Below are 26,267 nucleotides of genomic sequence, written 5' to 3' on the forward strand. Positions count from 1 at the left end.
CCCCCCTTTGGGATGACATGCAGCGTAGCAAGGCCGCCACCTTGGAAGAGTTCATCAAGAGGGCTCAAGGAATCATCAACTGGAAGGAAGCCCAGATCCAGGCCTTCGGGTGGCCCCCCGGCTCCTCATCCCGTCCCCCAGACTTTCCCGGGACATGTGGGACAATTCCCGGCGCAGTCCTACACCGTACCCCCCGTTGCCCCGGGACCGGCTGTCGCGCCTGGAGTCAGTTACACCCCTACGGTGTACGGCCCTGCCACTTCGGGATACGCCCTGGCCCAATCCACCCACTTCTCCGGTTATGGCGTCGCGTCGGCAGGACATAGCATGGCCCCTGTCGAGGCCCAGCAGTCACAAACAGGAGTAACTGAGGCAAGCGTGAATCCCTCCCGGGGGAAGCGGTCGGGCAAAGGCCAGAACCGGATCGAGCCGGTCAAGAAGGGGAAAAGGGGCTACGAGCCCCAATATTCAGAATACACCAACCTGGTGGACACCAGGGAAAACATCTATCTGGAGACAGAAAAGGCGGTTCACTACCGGAAGCCTAGCCCCATGTTTAAAGGAGGGAGGACTCCAAGAGACGCCAGCAAAATGTGCGCCTATTACAAGGATGTGGGCCACACCACCGATGAATGTCGGCAGTTCAAGGATGAGATTGAAAATCTCATCAAGCTGGGGCACCTCCACCAGTGGGTAAGGATGCCCGTGGGAGTCTCGGGCCTATCAGCAAGCCCTGGACAACCCGTGGCCACGGGAACGACTTAGGTATACCCCCCCCAGGGAGGGTATGCACAGGGACCCACGGCGCCGGTCCCTCAGGGGGCCCCCGCCGCGCAAATTCCCGGCCCCGGAATGCCTTATCCTTCTGGGGCAGCACCCCCTCGAGTTGACGGACATGTGGCAACCATCTCGGCTGACCTTACCTGGGAGGGCCATCAAGAAATGACCAAAAGCGCTACCTAAGCGAGCTGGACCACGACCAGGAAGTTTGCGCCCTTGTCCAGGCTTCGACTCAGCGCCCTAAGTTGATAAACCTCACCATCACCTTCACGGAGGACGACGCCCGCAACGTCCACTTTCCGCACCACGACCCGCTGGTCATAGATGCTCAAATCGCCAACAAGTTGGTGTCTCGCGTGTTGGTGGACGACGGAAGCTCCGTCAACCTGTTGTTCAAGCTCTCTTTCACCGCCGTTGGCTTGACAGAAGCAGATCTGGCATCATGCCCAACCCAGATTTACGGCTTCAACGGAGATGCACTTCTCCCCATGGGAAAGATCCAGCTGCCTGTTACGCTGGGGAGTGAATTGCAGCACTCGTTCAAGTTCTGCACCTTTGTAGTGGTGGACTGCCCCACCGCTTACAACGTCATATTTGGTCGGCCCGCACTGGTCGAGTTCGGGGCCATCACCTCCATCCGCCATCTTTGCATGAAGTTCCCATGCGACAACGGAGGGGTAGGAACCGTCTGGGGAGACCATAAGAACGCCCGGAAGTGCTACCATGTGTCAGCCCGGCCCATATACATGCTTCGGGAAGAGCCCGTTGAACCAGTTCCCCTCCCGCCTGCTGAGAGGGCGGTCCGGGAAGAGGATGACTTGGACCCGCGGAAAGGAGACGACCGCGTCCTGGAACCAATGGACGAGGTAGAAGAGGTGTGCATCAGCGAAACCGATCCGACCCAAGTCATCCAAGTTTGAAAAAGTTTGCCGGCAGACATTCGGGCCGCCATCATCGCCCAAGTTAAGGGAAACTAGGATCTCCTGGCTTGGTCCCACTCCGACATGACCGGGATCGACCGCAATATCATTTTCCACATGTTAAATATTGACCCAAACGCGACCCCGGTCCGCCAGAAACGCAGGCCTTTGGCGACAAAGAGGGCCGAGGCCCTTAAACTAAAGGTTGAGAAGCTGTCTTCCATCAACTTCATACGCAAGGCTGTGTACCCCGTGTGGTTGGCCAATCCCGTCTTGGTGCCGAAACCGAACGGGACCTGGAGAACGTGCATTGACTTCATGGACCTCAAAAAAGCCTGTCCGAAGGACTGTTTCCCGCTCCCCTGGATTGACCAAATGGTGGATGCTACATCTGGATACGAGATCTTGAGCTTCATGGACGCTTACTTCGGCTACAATCAGATCTCTATGCACGTGGCGGATCAGGAACACACCAGTTTCCAAATCGACAAGGGAATCTATTGCTACATAGTCATGCCTTTCGGACTGAAGAATGCCGGAGCAACTTACCAAAGGCTCGTCAATCAGATGTTTTTGGCCCAGTTAGGGAAAAACATGGAGGTATACATTGATGATATGCTGGTCAAGTCCAAGACATCCCGAAACCATTCGGACGACCTGGCAGAGGCTTTCGCAGTCATCCGGAAGTACGGGATGAAGCTGAATCCCAAAAAGTGCACTTTCGGCGTGGCCTCCGGGAAGTTCCTAGGCTTCATAGTGAGTTTCCGGGGAATAGAAGCTAATCCAGATAAGATCAAGGCACTGATCGACATGGCCTCTCCCCGGAAGCACAAGGATGTGCAAAGTCTGACGAGGCGAGTAGCCACTTTGAGCCGTTTCATTTCTAAAGCCACGGACAAGTGCGTCCCGTTCTTCAACGTCCTTCGAGGAAGCCAGCGTTTCGAGTGGTCACCCGAATGCGAAGAGGCCTTTCAAAAGCTGAAAGAACACTTGGCCAAAGCCCCAATCCTGGTGAAAACGGTAGAGGGGGAGCCCCTGTATATCTATACCTGGCCGTGACCGAGCAAGCGATCAGCGCCACGTTGGTGCGAGAGGAAGAAAGAACACAGCTCCCGGTATACTATGTAAGCAAGCGATTCCTGGACGCTGAGTCTCGGTACCCATTGATCAAATAGCTGACTTTCTGCCTGCTGATGGCATCCCAAAAGCTTCAACCCTAATTTCAGGCCCACGCCATAATGGTCCTAACCAACCATCTCCTACGGCAGGTGTTGTAGAAGCCTGAGTCATTGGGAAGACTCCTGAAGTGGGATGGAACTGAGCCAGTTCGACATATCCTACGTCCCCAGGGTGTCCATCAAGGGACAGGCCCTGGCCGATTTCATCGTTGAATGTTTTGGCACGCCTCCGGAAGATGATATTCCCAAAGCCCCCGCGGCGACTGTGTGGAAAGTCTTCGTGGACGGAGCCTCAAATGAGAACGGGGCCGGGGCCGGGATCATCTTGGTATCACCGCAAGGACACCAGTTGCAAAATGCCCTCTGTTTCCAGTTCAAGGCGTCAAATAACGAAGCGGAGCATGAAGCTGTCCTAGCCGACCTGCGCTTGGCCCGGGAGGTAGGGGCAGCGAACCTGGAAATTTATAACGATTCCCAGCTAGTTGTCAGACAAACCTCGGGAGAATATCAGACTAAAGGCGAGAGAATGGCGGCCTACGTGACTCAAACGAGGGAAATGCTACAGGCATTCGCAGCACATTCCAACCGCCAAATCCCCCGGGAGCAGAATGTCTTCGCGGATACACTAGCAAAGCTGGCCACCGACGCCGAGGCCGAGCTGGCCGGACTGGTCCCCATCAACCATCTCCCCGTCCCGAGCATCAGGGCCCCCGCTGTCCACACCGCCGACCACTCCCTTTCCTAGATGGGACCGCTCATCCACTACCTGTCTACCGGGGAAGTTCCAAACGACCGGGCCGCAGCCAGGAAACTCCAGTACCAAGTCCAACGATACGTCATGATGGACGGAAAACTGTACCACCGGGGTCTATCCATGCCTTACCTCAGGTGCGTGTCCGGGACTGAGCTGAGCGCCATCATGCATGAGGTGCATGAAGGGTTTTGCGGAGATCACACTGCCGGGCCCAGCCTGTCCAAGAAGATCCTGCGCCAAGGATACTTCTGGCCAACCATGAAAAAAGACTGTATTGACTACGTCCGCAAGTGCGAATAGTGCCAGAGGTACGCGAAGGTCCCACGGGCCCCCCGGACAGAGATAACCTTGATGAATAGCCCCTGGCCCTTCGCAGTGTGGGGGATCGATCTCGTCGGATCTCTCCCGACCAGAAAAGGAGGGGTAAAGTATGCCATCGTGGCTGTGGACTTTTACACGAAGTGGGTTGAGGTGGAGCCCATGAACACAATCACTTCCAAAAAGGCCTTAGATTTCTTCATCAATAACATAGTGTGTCGATATGGCCTCCCCTACAAAATCGTGTCCGACAACGGAAAGCAGTTCGACAGCGCCCACTTCACGGATTTTTGCGAAAGGCACGGTATAGTGAAGAGCTTCTCCGCGGTTGCCAGACCCCAGGAAAACAGGCAGGCAGAAGCTGTGAACAAAATCCTAAAGGGGATACTGAAGAAAAAGCTCCAGGCCTGTAAGAGCAAATGGCCCGAGGAACTGCCCCGCATACTATGGGCTTACCGGACGACCGAGCGGACGTCAACCAGACACACCCCCTACTCTATGGTCTATGGATGCGAAGCCGTCATCCCAATCAAGACGACTGTCCCGTCCCACCGACGTGACACGTACGATCCCACCCAGAACCACGCCTTACTCCAAGAATCACTAGATCTCATCGAAGAGATCCAGGAAGAGTCGCAGGTGCAACTGAAGATGTACCAAGGCAAGATCGCGCGGCACTTCAACTCCAAAGTCAAGAGCCGTAAGTTTGGAACCGGCGACCTGGTCTTGCGAAGAGTCTTCCCTGCTACTCAAGACCCGGGAGTGGGAGTTCTGGGCCCGAATTGGGAGGGGCCATATGAGATCCAATAGGAGGTGTGCCCCGGAACGTACCGCTTAAAGCGGCTCGATGGCTCAGAAGTCCCGCGAGCCTGGAATACGGAGCATCTCCGTAAAAGCTATCAATAGTCGGGGAGCCTTTCCCAGTTTAATATTTTCGTTGTAAACAATGTACGCCTCAGGCCAAACCTTTTTCAAACAATGGAAATGACGTGTGCAAAACGTCATAAAGGAATATTGTGCAATCATGCTAATCTTTCTCAAGTGACCCCAGACCCGTCTCCGCTCACTTGCAGGGGGTATCCCGGGTATAAGCAAACACATGGCGGGGCACAAGCTTAGGCTAGCCCCAGCTCGGACCACCAAGGTCTGGGAGACGCAAACCCCACGGTCCCACCCCGGACGAACGATGTCCGGGGGTATAAAATAAAGAGGACCGAGCCGGAGGCCAGTCCCACCCCGGACGAACGATGTCAGGGGGTATAAAATAAAGAGGACCGAGCCGGAGGCCGGTCTCACCCCGGACGAACGATGTCTGGGGGTATAAAACAGAGGACCGAGCCCAAAGTCGGTCGCGCCCCGGACGAACGATGTCCGTCGGTATAAAATAAAGAGGACCGAGCCGAAGGCCGGTCCCACCCTGGACGAACGATGTCCGGGGGTATAAAATAAAGAGGACCGAGCCGAAGGCCGGTCCCACCTCGGACGAACAATGTCCGGGGGTATAAAACAAAGAGGACCGAGCCCAAAGCCGGTCCCGCCCCGGACGAACGATGTCCGGGGGTATAAAATAAAGAGGACCGAGCCGGAGGCCGGTCCCACCCTGGTCGAACAACGTCCGGGGGTATAAAACAGAGGACCGAGCCCAAAGCCGGTCCCGCCCCAGACGAACGATGTCCAGGGGTATAAAATAAAGAGGACCAGACCAAGGCCGGTCCTACCCCGGACGAACGATGTCCGGGGGTATAAAAACGAAGGACCGGACCCAAGGCCGGTCCCGCCCTGGACAAACAACGTCCGGGGAAATAAAATAAAGAGGACCGAGCCCAAGGCTCGTCCAGTTTGGACAATTGATGTCCGGGAGACAGGAGCATCCGGTTTGCCCCAGGGGAAAGACATGGCCTAAAACTGATAAAAGGATAACAAAGCTCCAAGTTAAACCAAGCCCCGAGGGCCCTGGACTTGGTGCCAGGATTAAAAACTTGGAGAGTTAAGTCATTGGGTCTAGTCCAGGGCGTTGGAACCGGAACTAAACCCTCACAATCAATCAATCGCGGCAATAGAATGAAATTTCTACTTGGAACAACGAAAGGAAGCCTACATAAAAACCAAAGAAGGTAGCAGTGTTCTAAATTTAATTACAAGCCAAAAACACTAATAAAATTACAAGGCAGGGGTTTGGGCCTACAGCTCATCCGCCCGGAGGTCCGCATCCTCCCTCTCCTTGGCCTCGTACTCGGCCCACTTTGACTCCGGATGAAGGAAGACAAGGAGATTCATACTCTTATCCTTGCACCAGGCCATGTAGATGGCCTTGTCAAAGGTGACATCCAGCAGGCCCTCGGCCTCCTCCTTTTCACGATGGGTTGTTTCTTGCGCCGCCTTCTCCTGAAGCAGAGAATCGCCCAGTTCACAGACACGGGCCTTCAAGGCCTGGATCTCCTCCTTATCCAAGACGGACTGAGCCGCAGCCGTCTCCAAAAGCATCGCCCGTTCATCGGGCTCCTTTGACTTCCGGGACAACTCCTCTTCCAACCCGGCCTTGGCGCAGCCGAGCTCCTCGCGCTCCGTCTTCGCACGGGCCACCTCTGTCTGGGCACGGGCCACCTCCCGGTCAAGAGCCTCCTTGGCGGCCTCCCTCTGGTTCACGGCCGCCTCCAACTCCAGCTTGGCCGTCACCATCTTTATGGCCAGCTCGGCCACCAGATCGGCACTCCTTTGGGACAACAGGTCAACCTGGAGCAAATAAAAGTTAGAAAATAAAACCCTCATCAACAAGTAAGGGAAGGAATGTAAGAGAAGTGAAAATTACCGCGGTGGCTTGGTGGCGGAGAGCCTGGGAGATGAATAGTACGTCCGGGTTGGTTATCATGGCGTACCTCTTGAGCTGGAGGTTGGACATGGTGCTCCCAACCTGGTCTAGCAGGTCAGCTGCCAGGGGGGTCGTGTTCTGGCTGAGTTTAGGGCGGACGCCCGCTTCGGCGGCCGGCCGATCCACGATCGATTGAGGAGCGCTGAACTCGGCAGGACACTCTGTGAATTCAACCTGATGACGGATCGTCAGGGCCTTGTAAGTCTCGTCCCTCCAGCACCGGTCGTTTTCCCAGGTTCGGTTGATCAGCCGGGACTGCTCATTCCGCAGGGCTGACTCCCCCTCCTTGAGAAGAGCGGGCGTAGGGGGAGAACTGGTGGTGCATGGATTTCCTTCTCGGCCAGCCGGCTCTCACCATATGACTCTTCAGCCGAGCTAGCTCGCCTCGTCCGAGGCCTCTTCCCGGTGCTGCCCTCTACGGCGCCAACATCCGGGGCCCTCTTCCCCGAGCTCCGGCTGACCGCCGCGCCCGCCTCCAAGTCAATCACCGGGGGCTGGGCGGAGGCGGAGATTGCTTCAGGCTCCACGGCCTGGAAGAGAACCGCGGCCAGAATTCCTTCGCTGGGACGGAGAACAGTTACTTGGTAAGGTGGGGCTCCGGGCCCGTCACCTCGCTGTTCTTCCTGGCCTTCTTGGCCGCCCTGTCCTTGATGAGCCGCCTCATTTCACTGCCAGGGTTTAACATATCAGAGTCCCCTACAAAGGTACAGAAAAAGGAGTTAGGACGATAAACCAAACAGATGAAAATACGCAAATCAAAGTTAGAAATGACCCGGGACGAACCCTCATCTAGGCCCCGGGCGTGACTCAATTCCTTTAAAGCAAATGAATGGACCCGATCCCCTATGTCGTCTGGGTTCAGGAAGCCCCCGCACTGGAGGAACCCGGATAAGAACATGAGGACCTCCAAGCCTACGGGGACGGGAATTGAAGGTCTCATCTCCCCGTCGGCCCCAAACGCGGGGCCCGGGGGTACTAGCCTATCCCTAGCTAAGTCCCTAACTCGGGGAGCATAAGTTAAGATTAAAGGGGAGTTACCTCGCCCCGATATGCTAGCCCCGGGAGTCCCGACATTTGGTAAGGCATCTTCGAAGAGCTCCTCCAGCTCCTCCGAGGTGGCCGCTTCTGCCGGGGCCTGGTCCTTCTTGCGCCGGGCCACGTCGGCTCGCGCCACTCTTACCACACTGGCAATGTGATCCAAGGCCATCTGCTCCAGGACGACGACGTTCTTCTCGCAGGGGATGCCCCGAAAGTTCGGGATAACAATGGTCTGGGTGGCTGCGAGCATCTAGACCATTTGGAGATTTTCGTTCGTGACATAGCCACCCACGTCCAGATTATTCGCGCTCAACTCGGAGTAAAACTTCCTCCTTTCCAGAATGAACTCGGTAAGGGGAGTTTGAGCGAAAGGCCCTGCCACCCGGAAGATATGATAAGGGACGACTAAAAAGGATAAGGAATAAAAGAGAGGACCAGGGAAAAACTTACCCACTCGCTGCAAGTCCAACAGTAGTGTGGGGTTCTTATCCACGAGGAACCCGGACGTCAGGTACCAGTAATGTCTGATGTCCGGGGGATGCCTCCAGGAGCTAGTAGGAGCGGGATAACTACTCCGCGGCTTCAGTCTATAAAATCCGTCCTGGGTCTTGTCCTTGACGTTAACCTGCGGCTCCATCTTGTAGAAGTACAGGACCTCCGCAGGGGTGGGCTCCGCGATCTCCTTCGCGATGCAAAACTCACGCCATCCAGCGAGTAGCCGGTATGCTTGGGGCAGAAGCTAGAACGGTGTGATTCCCACGTACGTCAAGAACCGCACGAAATAGTCGTGAAGCGGGAGCGTGGCTCCCGCGCTGATGTGACCGGTGCTCCAGGCCCCGAATCCTTTCACGGACGTATGCGCCCGCTCCTCGATCCTGGCCAGGCGGTTATGAAAGAGTCCAGGATTGATTCGATGCCCAGATGCTGCTCTAGGAGCAGCATCATCCGGTAATTCCGGAACAAGTTGGGCGTCACGTCCATTTCCCACCTGTTGCCCTTAGGCGTCTGGGATCCAGGAACGACGACAGGGGCCCTATTGACCTCTTCTTCAGAATGGAGCGTAACGCCCGTTGCCATAGCTCACGATCTGGGAACAAAGAAAGAAAGCCAAGCAGTCAGTACCTAAACCCAAGAAAGTCAATCAAGAAACGGGGTCTCCTAAGGACTGCTTGGATCCCCATCGGATCAGGTCTGGGACTCCAAAGAGCCACGGGACCCTGATCGGGAAAGAAGGAGACTACTAAGACCCGCCCTCTGTCCGGGAAGCATCTGGATACAGAGCAACCCGAACTAGGCGGCCTTCCTAACAACTCCTAAACATAAAGCCTAAACGCACGCATTAAAAAAAAAAAGCATAAGTTCATAAAGTTGTCAAGAGAATCAGGAGGACTTATTATGAGTTGTCGGTCGTAGAAGATGATGATTGTTCGACTGTAAGAACGGCAGAACCTCGTTCTTGAAGTGGTGTAGCCGGTGTTGCAGTTCGTCGACAGGACAACGCGAGATGCCTCTTCAGGAAGAAGGGCAGAAGTTGGGGTTCTGGGGAACAGGCGACAGCGCAGAGTTAACAGATGGCGATGTATGTCGTCGGCGATGTCGGACATGCAAGGCTCGAGTAGTGTTTGTCAGTTCTTAAGCTTGTTCGAAGGTGTAACAGTGCCAAATTTGGTTTTCGTGGGGTATTTATAATGGCCCTAAGTCCTGGCCCCCGATCCAACGGACAGGTGTCTCTTCATCAGACGGTCAGGAATCACACAGGGACATTTATGAGTCCTTTCAGGTTGGATCCTCGCCACCTCAGATCTAACGGCCCAGAAGTGGCGGATGCCAAGGGTCGCCCCATCCTACGGTCCACCTCGTCCCAGGGACATTAATGATGGACCCCCGTGCCGATGGGACGCTTCGTGATGTGCGCTGACACACAAGCCTAGGCCTAGGGACCCTTGGGAGGGCTAGGCGACCTTTCAAGACCCGTGCAGCAATCGCATGGTGACACGTGTATCCTTGCCACAAAGCAGGACAAAGGTAAACGTCCCCAGATCGTGGTGAACAATCCGGGCCAAATATCCAGCCAGTGCCACGGCCCGCTATCACGGACCCGCGATCTCGGGCAGGAACTGGGGAGGCAACCATGCGAGCGTCCTGGGAACGTTGCCACCCTCCTCCTGGCAGACCTAGGCGAAGGCTTGGGGGGTAAATGTTATCCCCATTTCCTGCATGGGCTCGGGGCCTTCGTCCAGGCCCATTGTCAGGGGCCATGTAAGCATGCGGGCCCGGCCCAAGGCTTCTTGGTACGGAAAATGTCCGAGGGGAGGGGTATGGACCGGGGGTGCATGTCTGGGCCCATTTGAGGGGTCCGACATGGCCCTCCGGGTTCCGTCCTCCAGGACAGTCGTCCGGGTGATGTACAGATCATTCGGATCCCCAACGACCTACGCGTCCAAGTCCCGGACCCTACTACGGTCCGGGCCTGTGGTAAATGAAGAGGGACAAAGGTAAACGGACCCGGATCACCTCATCCCCCGTTGGAGGGGTCAAGCATCCTGGACCTTGAAGCCGCCCCAATCCGCGTGGGCGTTGTCCCCACTTTTCACCTGCAGAAAAGGCCACCTCGGGATTGCACGTCGTTGTTTTAGGTCTGCGATGCCAAGTACTCTGACCGGTCTTGTTTCCTGAATCTGCCTCGTAACTCAAAATGTCCAGACCAAAAGCACCGTTTTGTCAGGCGAGATATAGCTCTTGAGTCAACTTATTGAGCCTTAGCTGGTCTGGAATTCATGTATTTTGTATCTTTTGTATTGGGCTTCCACTAGAAAGGCCAAGAATATCCATATCTCCGATGGGCCCGGGTCGTACCCGGCTCAGACCCAGTGTTCCCATAAGCCTATAAATATAAGCTACAGAACACTGTAAAAAGGATCTCTCTTCATCTAAGATACAGTAACCCTGTCAAAATACAAAGAGAAACTCCATTGTAAAAGGTTTTTCAAGCTCTAATACTACAGACTCGTGGACTAAGGCTAGTTAACCCCCCAACCACGTAAAAACCCCGTGTTAATCTTAAGCTTTTATTACAATTATCCTTAAGTAACATTTATTAATCTAGTTATCGAAAATCTCGTTTAACATAAGCTTGTTAACTAACGCGCGACTCGTTTATGTAGGCGATATGGACTCTAATGTGCTAAATCATTGTTCGAGAGCCAAACAAAGCAAACACCCGAGGGCGTCACAGAAGGCGGGACGACCCTCTAAGGTCCCGAAACGGACTGAGACAACCCCTCCTCCTCAGGGCTCTCAAGGCCCAAGCCAAGTTGTTTCCACAAACCCCAAGGTCGAGTTTCTTGCCGAGGTCACTCTCAATCTACCTCCTGTTATTCAAGCCTCCCAGGAAACCGGTTCCAACTCGTGAGCGTCTGCTGTCGATTTCGACTCACTCTAGTAAGTACATTATCGACAATGCCGCTGGGACCCACGGAGCCACCCTTGGCTCGGATGTCCTGTCAATGGTAGTTCCTAACCAACTGCCAGAACACCAACACTCTTTACGACAAGGGTAGCGAGCTCATCTCCTCATAAATTTTCTCTTTTTACTTTGTCATGTTGTTTGTTTGAGTTTATTTGGTATATGTTCTAACCCAATTTGTTTGATCTAGTATATGATCTGGGTTCAGGGGATAATCACGTCCCCGATTATGATTTAAATGTTCCCGTAGGTCAGGGTGTTCTCCTTGATTCCCGGCATTCCTTGGCTCCTTGTCATAAATGCTCACGGACCTAGTGTAATCCGAGCTTTCACTTACATAGCTTGCTACTCGGTTATTACGAGGTGGGTCCCCTGCTGGCCTGCTTGTCCTAGTAGCTTGTGATCGTGACATTTGGCTTCTCGTAGGTTGAGGAGCCTTGCGATCTCGGGCAGCTTCTCCTTGTTCTTACCTAGCCTGTCGATCCCTATCTTGGGGGGCAGGTCGCGGAACTCCCTGGACAAGCGAGGGATGCCTTATTGGTGATGGTGGGTGTCTTGTGGGAGATGGTGGCTGCCTCCCATTGTTGGGCCTAGATGGTCCTGAATTCGCCCAGTTAGTCTCCGGGATGTTCTGCGCAGCACCAGAATTTAGGGTCCGAGCCACTGAGGGGGCTCGATTATTCCCCGTTCCTGTTTGTGCTTCTGTCGTTAGGTTGGCAGTACCCTCAGTCCGGTTGCCCATTCGGAGTCTCAGCTGAACAGGCTGGGAAGTTGGTGGCTGTGCTTGTTCCACCCTCCTGGCGGCCGTATTCTTAAGAGGCCGCCTGTTAGGGCTGAGCATAAAATACGAAAAAACCGAAAAAATCGTGTACACCGACCTACCGAACACCGAAAAAACCAAAACCATTTAAACCGAAAACCGAAAAAACCTCCGACTGTGCAAACCGCCACTGTTCGGTCGGTTTTGAAATTTTGGGTGAGCCGACCAATAAAACCAAAACCGAACAAACATAATAAAATAATAATATAATATTATATAATTATTAATTATTAAATTTTTTTAAATTTGTACTTTTAATTATGGACTTTTAATTATGTTTCAAACTTTAAAATTTGTAAATGTAATTATGTTCTATATATTTATGTTTTAAAAACACACAAAAATGGATTCCAACAATCCAAATTTTTTAATTTTTTAACTAAAACTTTCAAAAAAAAAAACAATAATCAATTCGGTTTGGTCGGTTTAACCGACCAAACCGCGGTCCAAAACGGTCGGTTTTATTTTTAAAATGGTTTGGTTCGGTAGGTTTTTGGATTGCACCAATCCGGACCGAAAACCGAATTCTGGATTTTTTGTTGTGAAAAAACCGCCCAAACCGACCGATGCTCACCCCTAGCGCCTGTGCCTAAGCAGCTAGTCTGGCTAACTCTTCATTGCACTTTGTAGCTTCTGCCAACTGTTTCTGCGGTTAGCGATTCTCAAGTTCCACAATTGGAACATATATTTTGGGATTATAATACATGTCCTTGTCGACCTTGGGGGCAGGTGGTCCTCGAGAGTTGGATGAGTCACTTCTTTCATCGGGATCAGGATCTACCATAGGCTGCTTTCCAGCCGTCGTGGGTAATCCTCATCATGAGGAGTTTCCTCCTCAGGTATATTGGGGTTTCTTGTAGCGGCCATTGCCGATCCAAGAGGCTCTCTGACTAAACAGGCTCACGTCTTGTTTAATGGCTCTCAATGAAAGCACTAAACTGTTGATGTCGTTTTTCGTCAACTTAAGAAAGAAGAGCAATTAAACAAAAATATACCAGAGAAAGAAAATAAAAAGAATGTAGACAAGATTTTTTACGTGGTTCAACAGTTAAAATCTGCCTAGTCCACGAGTTTATATTATTAATTCTTAGGAGTTTTCTGGAAACTTTAACAGAACAACTGCCCAGAGTTTTCTCTCCCAATCTCAATATTTTGGTCCCCCACAAATGAATTATCCATCTCTATTTATAGAGAGGTTTTCAAAATTGCTTCCCACATATTTCTGGAAGATATTCTGTAAATCAAATAATATAATGCCAATAAATGCATTAGTTACTACGTACGCAGTAATATCCCATAAAATGTGGGATTGAAAAACAAATTACATCAGATCCCTTAAACATACGGAATTTATAACAATAAATACGTTAACACACAACGGATGAGCTTAGACACTAGATCCACGGGCCTTCGAGACCGTTTGTCTATCACGAGCTCATCATCTCACTTCGCCTATGCTCCCAACAAGTAACCATTGATGAAGCCGCCACCTTCGAGCTTACAGCTCTCGAGCTCGAACCATCTTGCCTGAGGGCAAGAGATGCATCAAGAAACTTTTACAAATGTTGAATTCTTGCTATCGTGAGTAGCGAGTTCACCTTATAAGCTTGGAAAATTTTGAGGCTACATAACGTTCGAGCTCACGAGGTTGTCACTTACAGAAAAACTGTCTCTGACTCGTTGACCATATGACGACCATGCTTAATTCGAGCTCACACCTTACGAACCTGAGTTTCGAGATCAAGATTCTCATCCTTGAAATCTGGGTGTAACATATAAATATATATAAAAAAGTAAATATAAAAAAATCTCTTATATGTGGAAAACACTTTCCTTTATAACAAATATTTGCTTCTGTTCATTCTGATTTCCATACCCAAAATCTTGCTTGCAGCACCTAAATCCTTCATTTCAAACTCATTGCTCAATTCAGTTTTGACTCTATCAATCTCACTCTTATGGTTGCTAGTTATCAAAATGTCATCCACATACAGAAGTAAGAACACAAATGACTGATCAGTACTGAATTTGAAATAAACACAGTTATCAAACTTACTTCTTTTGAAGCCTATTTGAGTCATGAATTCATCTAACCTCCTATTCCATTGTCTAGGAGATTATTTTAAACCGTATAAAAACTTGTTTAACTTGCAAACATAATCCTCTTTACCACTAATTTTGAATCCCTCAGGCTGTCTCATCAAAATTGTTTCATCAAGCTCACCATACAAGAATGTTGTTTTAACGTCCATCTGTTCAAGTTCTAGATCAAACCTTGCAACCATGGCTAAAATAATTCTGATTGACCTATGCTTCACAGCAGGAGAAAACACATCATTGAAGTCAATTCCTTCCATTTGAGTGAAACCACATGCAACTACCCTAGCCTTGTACCTGCCTTATTCAACTCCTTGAATTCCATCTTTCCTTTTGAAAATCCATTTACAGCTGACAATTTTCGAACCAGAAGGCTTCTTAACCAAATCCCATGTGTTGTTTACCTTTAGAGACATCATTTCTTCATTCATAGCAGCTAACCATCTTTGTTTGTCTTTACTTTTCAAAGCAGCTTTGTAGCTTTTTGGTTCATCTTCCATGACTTCACTAGCAGCTACAAAAGAATAAGCTAGTAGATCTACATAACCATACCATTCAGGAGCTTTAGTTTGTCTTCTGGTTCTGTCTCGTGCAAGTAGATAACTGTCATATGCAGGCTGTTCTTCCACGTGTTCTTCTTCCTCAAGTAACCATGTTCCAACTTGTTTATTCTCTGTTTGATCCTTGTACTCCACCTCAATCTTGTCACTTTCTGAACTTGTGTTTCCCTTTTGATTTATGTCAACACCTTCTGTCTTTAACCGATCTTTAAATGCCATTTCTGATTCATTGAAAATCACATCACGACTTATTATACACTTCCTTTGCTCAGGTTCTAGACACCACAACTTGTACCCCTTAACTCATTCTGGATAGCCTATGAACATACACTTGAGAGCTCTTGGTTCTAGTTTATCTTGCCTAATGTGTGCATAGGCAATACAACCAAATACCTTTAGTCTATCATAGCTAGGAGGATGAACTGGACCTGGCCAAACCTCTTCAGGAGTTTTCATGTTCAAAGTTGTAGATGGGCACCTGTTAATTAAAAATCCAGCTGTTACAACTGTTTCTGCCCAGAAAATCTTTGGAAGACCAGCACTTAATAGCATGCACCTGACCATTTCAAGTATTGTTCTATTGAACCTTTTAGCCAAGCCATTTTGTTGAGGAGTGTGAGCTACTGTTCTATGCCTTGCTATCCCAACCTTTTTACAGTAATCATCAAAAAATTCAGAGCAAAACTCCAGTCCATTGTCTGTCCTAAACCTCTTGATTTTTCTTTCAGTTTGGTTCTCTATAAGTGCTTTATAGTTTTTGAATTTCTCATAGGCTTCATCCTTAGTTTTCAGAATATGTATCCATAGTTTCCTTGAATAGTCATCGACTATTGACAAGATATATCTAGCACCTGAATGATAAGGAGTTCTGGAGAGTCTCCATAAATTAACATATATGTAATCTAAGGTGCCTTTGGTTCTCAATTGTCCAACACTGAACTTTACTCTGCAAGACTTGCCATACACACAGTGTTCACAAAATCTCAGTTTTTCCACTTTATCTCCACATAACAACTCTTGTTTCCCATGTTCAAACAGACCCCTTTCACTTACATGCCTTAACCTCATGTGCCAAAGTTCAGTCTTTGATAAAATCCTTTCAGAAACCATAGCAACTGAGCCATTTATCACCTTACCTTCAAGAGAATACATGCCATTTTTCCTTGTACCTTTCATAACAACCATGGATCCTTTAAGCACTTTCAAGATTCCATTTTCTCCTTTGAAAAGATACCCTTTTTGATCAAGATTACCTAGATAAATTAGATTACTCTTTAATTCTGATACATATCTAACATCTTGCAGAACTCTTTCAATTCCATCATGAAATCTGAATCTGATGGAGCCTATGCTATTCTGCAAGGTTTATTGTTACCAAGTAAGACTAATCCTCCTTTTCGCTCATCAAGATTCACAAACCATGATTTATTTGGTGTCATGTGAAATGAACATCCCGAGTCCATGATCCATTCACTTTCTGCATTTTCATAAGACACCATTAAAGCTTCTGTAGATTCATATCCATCTTGAACTATTGTTGCATTTCCAGAATCTTTTGATCGATCACCACTTCTACTGTTTGGTCTTTCTAGACAGAAATGACGAGTATGGCCTTCCATGTGACAATGATAACACTTTAGTTAGGGAAATTTACACCATGCCCACTGTTACCACCATTTCTTGACTGCGATTTTGATCTTTCCTATCATTCTTGTTTACTTTCTTCTGAGGCCTACTTCTTACTGACAAACCTTCACCATTAACAAAATCCTTGGGCTCACTTCTTTCATTTAACTCTTTAGAATTCAGGGCTGATTGAACCTCATCAAGAGATAGAGACACTCTTCCATATAGTAAGGTTTCTTTAAAATGAGCATAAGACTTAGGCAAAGAACATAGTAGCAACAAAACTTGATCTTCATTCTCAATTGAAACATCAATATTTGCCAAATCAAGAATTAATTTGTTAAAGACATCTGACTGTTCTTCCACAGGTTTATCATCATGCATTTTAAAGGAATACAGAGCTTGTTTCAGATATAAGCGATTTACCAGGGATTTAGTCATATACAGACCTTAAAGCTTGGTCGAGAGTCCTGCAACTATTTTCTCTTTTGAAACTTGTCTCAGCACCTTGTCACCAAGAATCAAGATAATAGCACTGTGTGCTTTGTCCAACAGAACCTTTTTATCTTTTTCTTCCATCGACTTGTCAAGACCCGTCTCCTCTTTCAGCGCATCTTCCAATCCTTGTTGAATGAGAAGAGAGCTCATCTTCAACCTCCACAATCTGAAATCATTCTAACCAGTAAACTTCTCCACCTCATATTTTGTCGAAGCCATTGGCGCGTGTTCGATCCACGCTCACCGCACCAATTTGTTGTGCAGAGAACACACTGTTATATTATTTCATATAATATAATATTAGATTAAATAATGTGACAAAATGTGATTTTTCACACCTTGTAACATATTATTGAGAGTCACAAAATTGGACACATGCGTGTGCCCAAATGTGACATATTTTGGAGTTACAAACCAAATATTACCCAATAATGTGTATATTATATGTTACACATTTGAGATTGGATTTCACAAAGTCATGATAATATATGACTGTTGGAGACATGTTTTTAACTCCCAATAGGTGTTTGGAGGTTACAAAATCATGTGGGAAAGGATTTGGGACGTTTTGGAACGTTTTGGAAAAATCACATTTTTGGCTAAAAAAAGGTTGTGGTCGCGGCCACTGTCTTTCCCTGGCCGCAGCCTGGGGGACAGAGGCCAGTGGCCGCGGCTAGTGAGGCTAAAAGCCTATGTGAATTTTCAGTTTTTTCCAAATTGAACGGTTCTAACATCCCAAATAACTACCAAATCTCCATTTTAATTCCATAAACATCCAATTAAACATTGGTAACAACCATGGGGGAATTTGAAATTCAAAGGGGTATCTCAAACTCTATAAATAGGAGCCTAATGCTCACTTGTAAGAAACACCATTTTCTATCCACAAAGCACTTGGTTGGAAAATACACCTTGAGGCTTGATTATTCCAAAAATCATTTCCAAAAATCTGTGAGAGATCCCTTAGTGCTTGAGTTAGGGGGAAATAAGCTTTTGGACAAAGGTTTTAAACCTTGTTCAAGTTGGTGATCCCCAACCCTCTTCACTTAGGCTGTGTAAGTGAGAGTTTACTATTGTTTTGTTCTTGCATTTTTTCTCTATTGCTTTTCTTCTTATTTTCATTTTCTATTTACTTGTAACTTTTGTTTAGAGTTGTAATCTTCTTTTCTTTTGTTTCAAACACCTTTCCTTTACTTGTAATCTTTTGTTTAGAGTTGTATCTTTCACCATTCTCTTCTTCTCTTTCTTCCTCTTCCTTTCTTTGTTTGTTTGTATTTTCAGTTATAGAGTTGTAACACTCCTTTTAATCAATTATTATTTATTTGTAATATATTTCATAGAGTTGTATTATCTTACCTTTTTCATTGAGGCAATCTATTTTTTCCTAACACACACTGCCAGGAACACAAGTATTTCCAAAACACAAGATATAACTAAACCAGATTAAGAACAACAAACAACCCAGAATTGAAAACTAAAACAGAACACCAAGATATATGTGGTTCGAACTCAGAGACAATGAATCTCTGGCCTACTCCACGGGCAGTCAATATTATTTCTTTGTTGATCACACTCTCTTACAACTTACAAACTCTTTTTACAAGTTTAGTTTGTACAAAAGAATATAATTTTCCTTAAGTCTCTGAAATTCTAACAAGAGACTTATATATACATATAAAGAGAGCATAACTGAAATAACAAGGAATTAGCAGAAAAACAGTTAAAACAACTAAGCTAACCAAACCAATAACCAACAGTTACCATTATTCAATATACAAATACCAACCAAATAATAGAGGATAGCACTTGTGAAAGGCTTGACATGGTATGTGTCACTGGTAGCAACTCTAGAGGTACTCAAAATGTTGTTCTTGATCATAATAATCTAGAAGAGTTACGAACCTCTTCATATGTTGTTGAAAAAGAAAATGTGTCAAATGATGATCAAATACATTATTCCCCTAATATCACAGAGCCACTACATAAGGGTACAATTAGGGTTCATCAACTTTTTTGAGACAAGAGTGTTGTTGTCAATGCAATGAAAATGTATTCGATTCGTAATAATCATCAACATAGAGTTAAGAGGTCGTCTTCTAGGGATTATGTATTATTATGCTTAGATGATGATGATGATGATTTTCCATGGTACTTTCATGCTTCCAAACATAAGAATACAGGAATGTACAAGGATAGATAATTCAATGAAGTGCGTACATGTTCGTGGAACGTTAAGTCTGAGCACCATCGTCAGGCAACGAGTAAATTAGTTGGAGATTGCATAGAGGAAAAGTTGTTGGATTCAAAAAATGCATACACACTGAGCGACATCATTGATGATATGATCGAAGATTACAATGTATTAATTTCGTACCAAAAGGTTTGGAGAGCAAAGCAAAAGGCATTGGAACTCATTAGGGAGACCCAACAAGAGTCATAACACAAACTACATGGCATTTTATACATGCTTCAGCAATGCAACCCAGGTAACATTTTTCATTATTTGTGAAAATATGGTGTTAATTAGTTCATTTATGTCATACCAATATCCATTCACTATAAAAAAATCTTAGTTTTAGTCACACAAAAATTTGTGACTACATGTAAAAAATTTGTGACTAAAGAAAAAATCATCTTACCTATGCCATCACTAAAAAGTCCTTGACTATAAGTATTAGTCACAAAAATCACAATTTGTTGTCACTAAATGTATTTTTAGTCACAACAAACTTTATCACTAAAGAGGTGTTTGGTATGGGAGTTTGATTTGGTGGGAATGGTAATGTCAAATCTAACTCATGTTTGGTAAATTTATTTTTAATGGCTTGGGGTTTTTGTTTCCAAATGGGTCCTATTTTTAAGCTTGATTTGAGGGTAATCTTAACCCTTTTAAACACTTGAGTTTCACATTCCCTTATTCTAAACCCCCTCTAATTCTACTCCTACAAACCCAAACCTCATACTAAACACCCCATAAAAGTAATAGAATGTGACTAAAACTATATTAATGACAACCTGTGATTAAGTATGACTTTCTAGTCACATAATTTTTTTTGTTGTGACTAAAAGTAGCATTTAGTCATACAAAATATATGCTGTGACTAAAATATTGTCACTAAAGAGTACCTTTATTTGTAGTGATTATCTAAATGACTACTTTTGACAAAATAATAATTCATATATAGGAACTAAAATAGACATGGTGATTGACATTGCAAATAGATTCAAGTACTTATTCTATGCCATGGGATCATCCAAAAAAGGTTGGCATCAAAGTACACCAATCATTTTTGTCGATAGAACATTTTCAAAGTGTACATATGGCGAAATTGTGTTAATAGCGAGTGCACAAAATGCAAATAGAGGAGTTTTTCCACTGGCGTTTGCAGTGGTCAACTCTAAGAATGATGATTCATGGAATTGGTTCCTAACAAAAGTGAAAGAAGCATTTGGAGTACGATATGGACAGTGCGTCATATCTGATAGACATGAGAGTATCAAAAAAGCAACCAATGCAGTCTATCCTAATCCTATGCATGGTGTGATCTCATATCATCTACTACAAAACATAAAAACTAGTTTCAAAAGAAGTGGTGATGAAGTCAGAGATACAGTCAATGGTGCATGCAGAGCTTACAACGTGGATGATTTTGAAAAAATTATGAATGATCTGGATGGAATAGATGGTCACATTCGAGCTTATTTGCATGATGAAGTTGGTTATAAAAATTGGACAAGACTATTCAGCAGCAACACACGATATTCAACAATGACATCCAATATTGCAGAGTCCATAGATGCAGATATTGAAGAAGTACAAGAGTTAACAGTTGCAACATTACTAGAGTGCCTATCAACATGCACACACCTAGCTAAGAAGGCAGAAGACGTATTGTGTTATAAAAGGGATAAGTCAGTAAAAATGAAGGTAACACTATTCAACAATTGTTCTTGCTTAAATAATACATAAATAGTTTAGTATATACTTTTTTATTGACAATATATTATTCATATATTTAGTTTTGAAATTTTTTATTCCAAATGCAAGTTGAAATATCAAATGATGATCAAGTAATTTTCACAGTGAAAGATGGGAATAAATCATACACAATAGATTTGGAAAAAAGAACATGCACATGTAAGTGCTTTCAACACGATGAAATGCCTTGTTCACATTCAATAGCTGTCATATCAAAGATAGTTTTGAATTGTTATGATTTTTTCTCGTACTACTACACAAAAGAAGCTTATGTTACAACTTATGAAATATCTATTCTACTGTTAAGTGATCCACACACTTGGGATATACCAGAAGAAGTCCAAAGAATAGAAGTTTTGCCTCCCCAAACTACTCGTCCAATTGGTCGACCACAAAAGAAACAATATAAGAGTTCTTTTGGAAAGATTACCTAAAATAAGTGTCGACTATGCCACCAAAGGGGACACAACGTAAAAACTTGTAAGAATTCTTCAATTGTAAGAGTAAATAGAAAGGAATTCAAACCATAAGGCCCTTAAATTCCAGCATTTTGTTTTAGCAACTTGGTATTTGATACTGATTTATTTATGTTTTTTTTTTTAAATGTATTCCTTAGTAATATATTCATACTCGTAAGTTACTTTGATGTTGTCATTTTCTTGTTTTATACTAAAATCTTTTATGAAAATTACTTAAAATATATATTTAAAATACTTTACTTTTGTGGAAATAACTTTATTGTAGTTTTCATAATAATAAACACGAGTGTGTCCAATATCATTCAATATAGAATTACCTATTTTCTTTTATTTGTACAGTGTGATTGACTATTAGGACATTCTCAATTACTGAGTTGAAAAAATTAAAATAAAAGTCCTACTATCAACTAATTAGTTTTTGGTTTTACAATTTTCATGCAATCAATTAAGATGGTATAAAAAATATAATTTATGTAAATTTAATAAAACATATTCCTCTATTAAAATGTGTTCAAAAAAGATTTAAGCAACAAAAAAATTTGGGCCTTGGAGCAAAATAACTCTATCCATTGTAAAAAAAAATAAGAAAAAAATATCATTGTTTTAAAGATTTTAGCAAAATAGGTTAAATCATTAGTATTATAATAATATATATCATTGTTTCGATGGTGCTCGATGCAAGCTCGACGGGCCTTCAAAATCAAGATTTTTATGAAAAAATTGATGTTGCTCGATGGTGGTTCGATGGAGGTTCAATGGTGTTCGATGCGATTCTTGCAAGATACGTAATTTTTCACTCGAGTATCCGTTTAGGATGATTTGTTTTTATATTTTTGGTATTTTTTCAAGATCTATACGTTTGAGATGTGTATATACACATTTGGGAAGTGTAAATCTTGAAATAAATACAACATGCAAACCATACCTCATGTTCAAGATATATTTTGGTATGTTTTCAAGTTATAAACTTTGAAAATGTGTATGTGAACATCTAAAACGTGTAGATCTCAAAAAAATAATCATCCCAAACGGACACCCGAATAAAAATTATGTCTCTTACAATAATTGTATCGAATTACCATCAAGTAACCATCGAACCACCATCGAGCAACGTCGATTTTTTCATGAAAATCTCGATTTTGAAGGCCCCATCGAGGTGGCATCGAACACGGTCGAGTTGGGCATGATTTTTGAGTTATTTTTCAGATTTGAAACTCTGAAATCTGTAGAAAAAAATATGTATATATACATCTCAAACGTGTAGATCTTGAAAAAAAATACCAAAATAAAAAAATCACCCCAAATGGACACCTGAGTGAAAAATTACGTATCTTGCAAGAATCGCATCGAACACCATCGAACCACTATCGAGCAACATCATTTTTTTTTCTTCATAAAATTCTTGATTTTGAAGGCCCCATCGAGCTGACATCGAGCACCATCGAACAACATTGATTTTCTACAGATTTCAGAGTTTCAAATCTGAAAAAAAAAATCACAAAAAAAAAACTAAAAAAATCATGCTCAGATCTGTTCGAAATGCAGTATTTTAGTGTCCTAAGTAAGTAATATTTGCTCTTACATTGAGTTCTCTTATATTTTGTCATACTCATGATCTTTTTTTCTATGGAGAGTTAAGAGGAATGGGTTGAGGGAGAGAGAGGGAAGAGAGAAGAGGAAGTGGATGGGAAAATTATGAGAGGGGTATTTTGGGTATTGTCAAAAGATTTTGTATTTTTTTGAATTGATTAGAAGACCTATCACTTTTTAGATTTAGGACACCTCATTAAGCATAAAAATTCAAATTTCCCCTAATAAGTTACTTAACCTAAACTTAAATTTATTTTTTTTAAAAATAGATCTGAAATAACCAGATCTAAAAAAAAAATTCAAAATCTGAAAAAAAAAAATGATTTTGATTGTGGCATCTCTAATTTTTTTTAGATAAGAAAAACCAATGAAATTAGATTATGTTCGGTTAGTTATTAGACCCACCATTAACCATACTGTAAAAGGAAACATCACACAGACTAAAAAAGATAAATAGTAATAAATTTAAACAGTACATATAATCAATATGATAAAAATAACAAAGACAATTTTATTAATTTTTTGAATTATAGGAACAAACTAACAAAAAAACATATATCATCACACACACTGCCATACCTGAGAGAGAAATCATTGGTCAATCTCCTCAAGTAGGAAAAAATAAATAAAAACAAAACCTTTGATTAAATGTAGTTAATATTGTTTACTTGCAAAAATAAATGGCTTTCAACGACATTTGTCGTTAGTTAAACTCTCTTAATTAATATATAATCAACTGCAAGTGAGCATTATCTTATTATCAGCCTTCTTAGCCATGACGATGTTCTTCCAGTGAGTAGCAACGTCTTCTAGCTCTGGCTCACTAATACTAGGTGCCGAGAGATGCTCAATTGGCACAACATTTAGCTCATCATTCTTGGTGGAAGTAGCGAACCGAGCTAAGGCATCTGCATTTGAGTTTTGTTCTCGGGGGACCTGTTCGATCGTGTAAAACTCGAAATGTTCCAATGCCGACTTTGCCTTTTCTAAGTAAGCTGCCATTTTTGTGCCACGAGCCTGGTATTCTCCCAAGATTTGGTTAACCACCAGCTGGGAGTCGCTGTAACAATGTATTGCCTTAGCTTTGAGCTCCTTGGCTATGCGAAGCCCCGCCAGTAAAGCCTCGTATTCGGCCTCGTTATTTGATGCGTTGAAGTCGAATCTTAAGGCAGAAAGGAATCTTCTTCCTGCGGGAGTGATCAAAATGACTCCTACCCCCGATCCATTTTCATTAGATGATCCATCAACGTAAAGTTTCCACAGCTCGTGGGTCGGGGTTATAACTTCATTGTTGGCTATGCCAGTACATTCCACTATAAAGTCTGCCAAAGCTTGAGCCTTAATGGTCGTTCTTAGATGGTAGGTGATCTCGAATTGTCCGAGTTCAACTGCCCATTTAAGAAGTCGGCCTGAAGCTTCTGGCTTAGACAAGACTTGTCTCAGTGGTTGATCAGTTAATACATGGATAGGGTGCGCCTGAAAGTAGGGTCGGGGTTTTTGAGATGAATGAATTAAGCTAAGAGCTAGCTTTTCCATCAAGGGATATCTCGACTCTGCCCCCAATAATCTTTTACTGACGTAATACACGGGCCTCTGCACCTTTTCTTCTTCTCGCACAAGCACTGCACTTATGGCGTGCTCGGTAGTGGCAAGATATAAATATAGCACTTCCCCTTAATAGGTTTTGATAAGATGGGGGGTTCTGCGAGGTGCTTTTTAAGCTCCTGGAAGGTGAGCTCGCACTCTTCCGTCCATTCAAATTTCTTGCCTCCCCTCAATAGGTTGAAAAATGGAAGACAATGATCTGTAGATTTAGAGATAAACCTACTCAGTGCCGCCATCCTACCGGTCAAACTTTGGACATCTTTGTGTCTTCGAGGTGAGGGCATGTCGATCAGGGCCTGGATCTTGTCTGGGTTGGCTTCTATTCCACAAGCGTTTACAATAAAACCCAGGAATTTTCCTGATGATACCCCAAATGAGCATTTCTGAGGATTTAGTTTCATGTTAATATTTCCGGAGCACGCCAAAGCACTCTTCGAGATCATCAACATGGTTATCGTTAATTTGAGACTTGACTAACATGTCATCAACATAAACTTCCATGTTATTTCCTATTTGCTTCGAAAACATCATATTCATGAGCCGCTGGTATGTGGCCCCATCATTTTTGAGCCCGAATGGCATGACATTATAACAATATAGCCCCTTGTCCGTTATGAAGATCGTATGTTCCTGGTCAGGGGCATGCATGGCAATCTTGTTATATCCAGAATAGGCATCCATGAATGACATCAGGCCATGCCCTGCAGTGGCATCCACGAGCTGGTCAATCCTCGGTAAGGGCAAGCATTCCTTTGGACAAGCCTTGTTGAGGTCTGAATAGTCAATGCAGGTTCGCCGCGTCCCATTGGGTTTTGGGACCAGTACCGGGTTGGCTACCCAGTCTGGGTAAAAAGCATCCCTTATGAATCGGTTTGCTTTTAACCTATTGACTTCCTCTTTCAGTGCCTTCTTTCTATCATCGTCCAGTTGTCTTCGCTTTTGTTGCTTCGGTGGGAAGCTTTTATCGATATTTAGTACGTGGCTCACTATGTTCGGATTTATTCCTACCATATCAGAATGTGACCATGCGAAGACATCCTAGTTTCTCTTCAAAAAGCAAATTAGTTGCTATTTGGTTTCTTCCTGGAGGTGTTTTCCAACCTTTACCTTTTTCGAGGGATCGGACTCTTCGAGCTGGATCTCTTCGAGCTCTTCTAACGGTTTGAGATCAACTTTCTCCTCCACCCTTGGATCGATTTCTTCATCAATCTCCAAGACCGTCCCATCTTTATTTTGAACAATGACGAGGGCTTGTGCACTCATCTGTTTCTTTCCTCTTAAGGAAATGCTGTAGCATTCCCTTCCAGCTAAATGATCTCCCTTCAATGTCTCGATGCCACTAGGGGTCGGGAACTTAATGGCCAGATGCCTTACAGACGAGACTGCCCCCAACCCAACCAGGGCGGGTCTTCCAAGTAACACGTTGTAGGCCGAAGGTAGGTCTACTACTATGAACTCCATCATCTTGGTTGTTGAGACTGGGTAGTCTCCTAAGGTCACGGGGAGTTCGATGGACCCCATGCAGGCAGTCCCTTCTCCTGAAAAACCATACAGCGCTGTTGCACATGCTTTCAGGTCGCGAAGAGTAAGTCCCATTTTCTCCAAGGTGGCTTTATATAGAATGTTTACCGAGATCCCATTGTCTATGAGAACTCGGTGAACTCTTTTATTTGCGAGCTGGAGAGTGATG

General features: G+C 44.8%; 1 protein-coding gene across 1 annotated transcript; it reads left to right on the top strand.

The window, feature by feature from the left end:
* Window positions 1-20,123: 20,123 nt before the first annotated feature.
* LOC133825718 (uncharacterized) lies at window positions 20,124-21,730 on the top strand. Its single transcript, XM_062258626.1, has 2 exons — window positions 20,124-20,852; window positions 21,722-21,730. The coding sequence occupies exons 1-2, from the start codon at window positions 20,124-20,126 to the stop codon at window positions 21,728-21,730; spliced, it is 738 nt and encodes a 245-aa protein (XP_062114610.1).
* Window positions 21,731-26,267: the final 4,537 nt, after the last annotated feature.

The sequence above is a fragment of the Humulus lupulus genome, chromosome 3 (genome assembly GCF_963169125.1).
Source record: "Humulus lupulus chromosome 3, drHumLupu1.1, whole genome shotgun sequence".
In the NCBI taxonomy this organism is placed as follows: domain Eukaryota; kingdom Viridiplantae; phylum Streptophyta; class Magnoliopsida; order Rosales; family Cannabaceae; genus Humulus; species Humulus lupulus.

What these genes read in the sequence shown, in the direction of transcription:
- LOC133825718 (XM_062258626.1), top strand. Translation starts at nt 20,124, where the DNA reads ATGGTGATTGACATTGCAAATAGATTCAAGTACTTATTCTATGCCATG.